The sequence below is a fragment of the Condylura cristata genome, unplaced genomic scaffold (genome assembly GCF_000260355.1).
Source record: "Condylura cristata isolate star-nosed mole 26May11 unplaced genomic scaffold, ConCri1.0 scaffold00024, whole genome shotgun sequence".
NCBI classification, from domain to species: Eukaryota; Metazoa; Chordata; class Mammalia; order Eulipotyphla; family Talpidae; genus Condylura; species Condylura cristata.
The window spans coordinates 13,856,698-13,861,222 of NW_004567125.1; the positions used below are offsets into that span (position 1 = coordinate 13,856,698).

The 4,525-nt window shown below is 40.4% G+C and overlaps 1 protein-coding gene across 2 annotated transcripts in view; it reads left to right on the plus strand.

Annotated features, from left to right (window-relative positions):
• The first annotated feature begins 369 nt into the window (after positions 1–369).
• MAEL (maelstrom spermatogenic transposon silencer) overlaps positions 370–4,525 on the plus strand; it is a 23,879-nt gene continuing 19,723 nt past the window's right edge. The window contains exons 1-2 of one of the 2 annotated variants that reach the window (XM_004688441.2): positions 370–701; positions 950–1,042. In XM_004688441.2, the coding sequence (XP_004688498.1) occupies positions 570–701; positions 950–1,042 (225 nt within the window). In that variant the 5' untranslated portion in view covers positions 370–569. The remainder of the gene's footprint in view (positions 702–949; positions 1,043–4,525) is intronic. The other variant, XM_004688442.2, reaches the window with a different exon arrangement.

Here is a 4,525-nt window from a genome sequence, read left to right on the forward strand (position 1 = left end):
TGACATTTATTTCAAAACCCATATTGTCGGGGCCTTTTGTTTTTGTCATCTTTCCATAAAATTTTGAACTTCTGGAAGGACCAGATTTTTTTTTGTTCTTTTCCTCACTCTGCGCTCCCCTTCTCCCAACACTTTCACAGTACTTGGCACAGTAATCGCCCTTCACAGTTATAAAACAGACGACGCCGAAACACTCCCCACTCCCCCTAGTCTCTACCTACTCAGACACACATTACGCAATAATGTACAGAAATAGCCCCCTACCTCACGTGACAATTCGGCGCCAACGACTGCCCCCGGCCAATCAGAATACTCCGCCCTTGTGCCCTTCACGCCTCGCTCCTCCTTGCCCCTTGCTACGTCACAGACGCACGAGGAAAGCTCCTCCAGTCACAGGCTGCTTTTCTCTCTGCTGGGTCAGGGCGGCTGCGCGCTGCGCCCTGATTGGCTGAGAGCTGGGGGTCTTGAGCGCGCAAGCGCATGCCTCGGTTACTAAGGGCGGGAGCCCGGCGAGGGCGCCGGCGGCTTGTGCTGTCTCTGGTCCCCTACGAAGCCTGTCCCCGCTCACCATGCCGAACCGCAGGGCCAGCCGTAATGCCTACTATTTCTTTGTGCAGGAGAAGATTCCCGAACTCAGGCGGCGGGGCCTGCCGGTGGCTCGCGTAGCTGATGCCATCCCCTACTGCTCTTCTGACTGGGCGGTAAGCCAGGGGCAGGCCAAGCAGGGTTGGCCGGGCAGTTGGGCAAGCGGGAGGGTAGGCGGTAGGAAGAGGCTTCGGAGGGGCCAGTGACCGCTTGGCCCCTGCTGGAGGGAGAGGGAGCCCCCAGATACAGGGCAGGGCAAACCGACGCTGAACTGCCTATCGGGCATGTTCAGGTATCAGTCCCTGCGTCAGGACCCTCGTTCCTCACTACTGCTTCTGTTGTGTCTCCTTCAATCTCCCCCAAGCTCTTGAGTGAGGAAGAAAAGGAGAAATACGCAGAAATGGCTCGAGAATGGAGGGCTGCCCAGGGGAAGGAGTCTGGGCCTGTAGAGAAGCAGGTAAAACCAAATGTATCTGACAGCGAGGCGTGTTCAATAAATGTTAGATGACGATGGAAGGGGTGAATGTCAAGGGTTGACTAGTGGGAGGGTTGGGTTACTGCATTTCCTCCCCCACCCCCCATCAGAATGCCTGTTAAAAAACTATCAGGCTCCATAGTTTGAACACACATTGGTATCGTTTGGGAGTGAATGGCCAGGGAAAAGTAGAACAGTTGCAGCTAATATATCTCATGATCATCAGTGGGGGCGTGGGTATTTAGGGTTGATGCTAGATGACTTCCAAGTGTCTGTTCAACTCTTTAATGACTAAGGGGTCTTTTTTGAAAAGACAGTTATTTAAAAGTAGTATAGACTGTGCTGTTTTTTAACGAGAGACACCTGGAACCAAGTCAATTTTTTTTTTTTGATAATATAACAGTTTATTTTTTACATCATTTTGTATTTTTTTTCCACCTCAATTGTAATCCCCATGGGTTTCCCATCACCGAGTCACCCATATGCCATCACCATAGTCCCGTGTACTTCCCTTCCCCACCCCCCGTTTTTGATCCCATTCCCCGCTCCACCCCCACAAAATGTCTCTGTTCATTATTATTATTTTCTCGCCTGGTCCATTATACTCCTGCTATGAGCGAAACCATCCGGAATTTTTCTTTCTCTTCCAAGTCAGTTTTTTAAGTCTTGATCTACAAAGACTCGAGGGCAGATGTTGGTAAATGTATGCCTAAACAGTAACAGTTGAATAGAGGTTATTTAGGTAATTTTCCTGTGTAGTAGAATGTAAAATTACTAAATAAAAGATTTTGTATTGTGATTTGTAAAAGAGAAAATTTATGGGTTTCTCCCCCTCCCCCCTTCTGTGTTCTTTTCATTCTTACATGGTACAGTTCCATTCCCAAACTGTCAACATTGAAATTCAAGAAAACTTTGCTTGCTTTAGGTTTAAAAGATTTTTATTTTGTGGATATATATTTGAGTCAATGCTCTAGTCAGTTGGATTTGCTCTTAGTTTTTATTTTATACCCTTGATTTTAATTTTCTTTATAAAATTTCTTAGGAAACATTCTCCACAAAATGTAAGTCATGTTGTGATTGTTCCTTGTGACACTTGTGTCAGTATGATCAGGATTTTTTTTAAAGATTTATTTATTTATGCATACAGAACTGGAATACAGCCAGAGGTGCAGGGGTGGTTAGAGGATTCACCAGAGACAGAGTGAGGAGCAGAACAGGCAGATCAAGAAGTACACTGCTGAGGGGAGCAGTGGGAGGGTCAGGAGAGGTCCTGCCACCCATGTGGGTCACATGGGGCGCTGGGGATCACACTCCCACTAAATTGGCTGTAGCCAGCTTGCAGTGCTGCTGCTCTAACCAGTTGCGCCACCAAGGGCCCTGATGGGGACTTTTTTTTTAAGTTGGAAACAAATAATTGGGTGAATGGTGTTCTTTTGGCTACTGAACTTGCACATTGTATATCTCAATAGCCTTATTTTATTATTGGATTCATTAAAAAAAAATTTTTTTTTAGTAACAAAATGCCCACAACCATCCTTTATATCTCCTCCCCCCCACCCCCATACTCTATCCCCTACCCTCTTCACCTCTGTAACCTCATTTCTGGTTTCATTGTTCACTAGTTTATTCTGTTTTTTTTTTTTTTCCATTCATCAATTTAGTTTTCTTATGTTGCACGTATTGCTGAAAGCAGCCAACATTTATTTTCATTTTTCTAATTTTGCTTTGCGTAAACCCATCAAGTTCCTTCCATTTTGCTGCAGATGACAAAATTTCATTTTAGTTTACAGTTGAATAATATTCCATTACGTATATATACCACACCTTTATTTGATCATCTGTCTGTGGGCAGATAGGTTTCTTCTTGGCTTAACTGTTGTAAATAATGCTGCAGTAAACTTTATGGTCCATTGATGGTTTCATATTTTTCAGCTAGGTACCTAGAAGTGGGATCACTGGATCATATATGCTTGTTCTATTTTTAGATTTTTTCAAATGCCATAACTTTTCCAAATGGCTGTGCCAATTTACATCCCCACCAATGTGTATAAAGCTTCCTGTTTATCTGCATCCTTTTGAACACTTAACTAGTAGTCTTTTTTATCTAAACCATTCTTAGATGTGTGCAATGACATCTTACTGTGGTTCTGACTTGCCTTTCCTCATAACTATTGGTGAACATTTTTCATGTCTATCAGCCACTTGTATATACTCTTTGGAAAAGTGTCTGCTCAGATCTTCTATCCATTTTTAAAAATTGTTTTGTTGTTGCTGTTAAGTCGGATGAGTTCTTTATCTACCTTGATCTTATGTGTGTGATGAGCAAGTATTGCCTCTCACTCAGAAGGCTGTTTTAGCCTAGTCTTATCTTTCACTATGTAAGAGCTTTTACCTTTGATGTAATCCTAATTGTTTATTTTTGTTTTCATTTCCCTGGCCATTGGGGTTGAGTCCCTAAAGACATCTTGATCGTTGATGTCATGAAATGTACCACCTATATTTTCTTCTGTGTATTTTATGCTTTCAAGTCTTATACACAGTCTTCAATTAACTTTGAATTTATTTTGTTTATGGAGTTGAAGAATGATCCATTTCACCCTTTTATATGTAACTTTAGTTTTTCCCAACACCATTTGCTGGAGATTTTTCCTTCTCCATTGTATAGTTGTGACTCCATCATCATAAATTTGGTGTTGACATATATGTGGATTTATTTCTGGACTTTTGATTCTGTTCGATCTGTATATGTGTGTTAATTCCAGTACCATACTGATTAAATTATCTTGCATTAAAATATAGTTTAAAATTAGGTGGTATGACTCCATTTTTCTCAAAGTTGCTCTTATGGAGTCACATTAGTGATTTGGAGTCTTTTACGGTTTCATATAAATGTTTAGTAATTTTCCTATTTTATTGAAAATTACTGTCACTTTGATAGAGGTTGCATTGATTTCTTTTGGTTGGACAGTCATTTTTGACTCAGTTCACCCCATTCATAACAATAGGATATCATTCCACTTCTTTGTCTTGTTCTGTATCTTTTAGTAGTGTCTTAGTTTTTATTATATAGCTGTTTCACCTGCTTTGTTAAATTTATTTGTAGGATTTTTATGCAAAAGTAAATTAGGATTATTAATTTCTTCTCACTTATTGTTTGCACTTAGGTTTGCAGATGTGTATTTTGTAGCCTGACATTTTACTAGTTTATTGTTTCTAACAGTTTTTTGGTGAGCTTGTTGGGATTTTATATATATATATATATATATATATATATGAATATTTAAACAATGAGATCTATGTACCTATATGTTTAGTGGATAGGTTTAAATATCCATTTAGGGAAATTTACACATGGATAGAAAGATCCATAGATGACGTCTTCACTTAGATTCTTACTTTGTTTTACCTAGAACTGTAAATTTGCTTTTTAAGTTAAATATATTAAAAAAATCAAATGACGAAGGA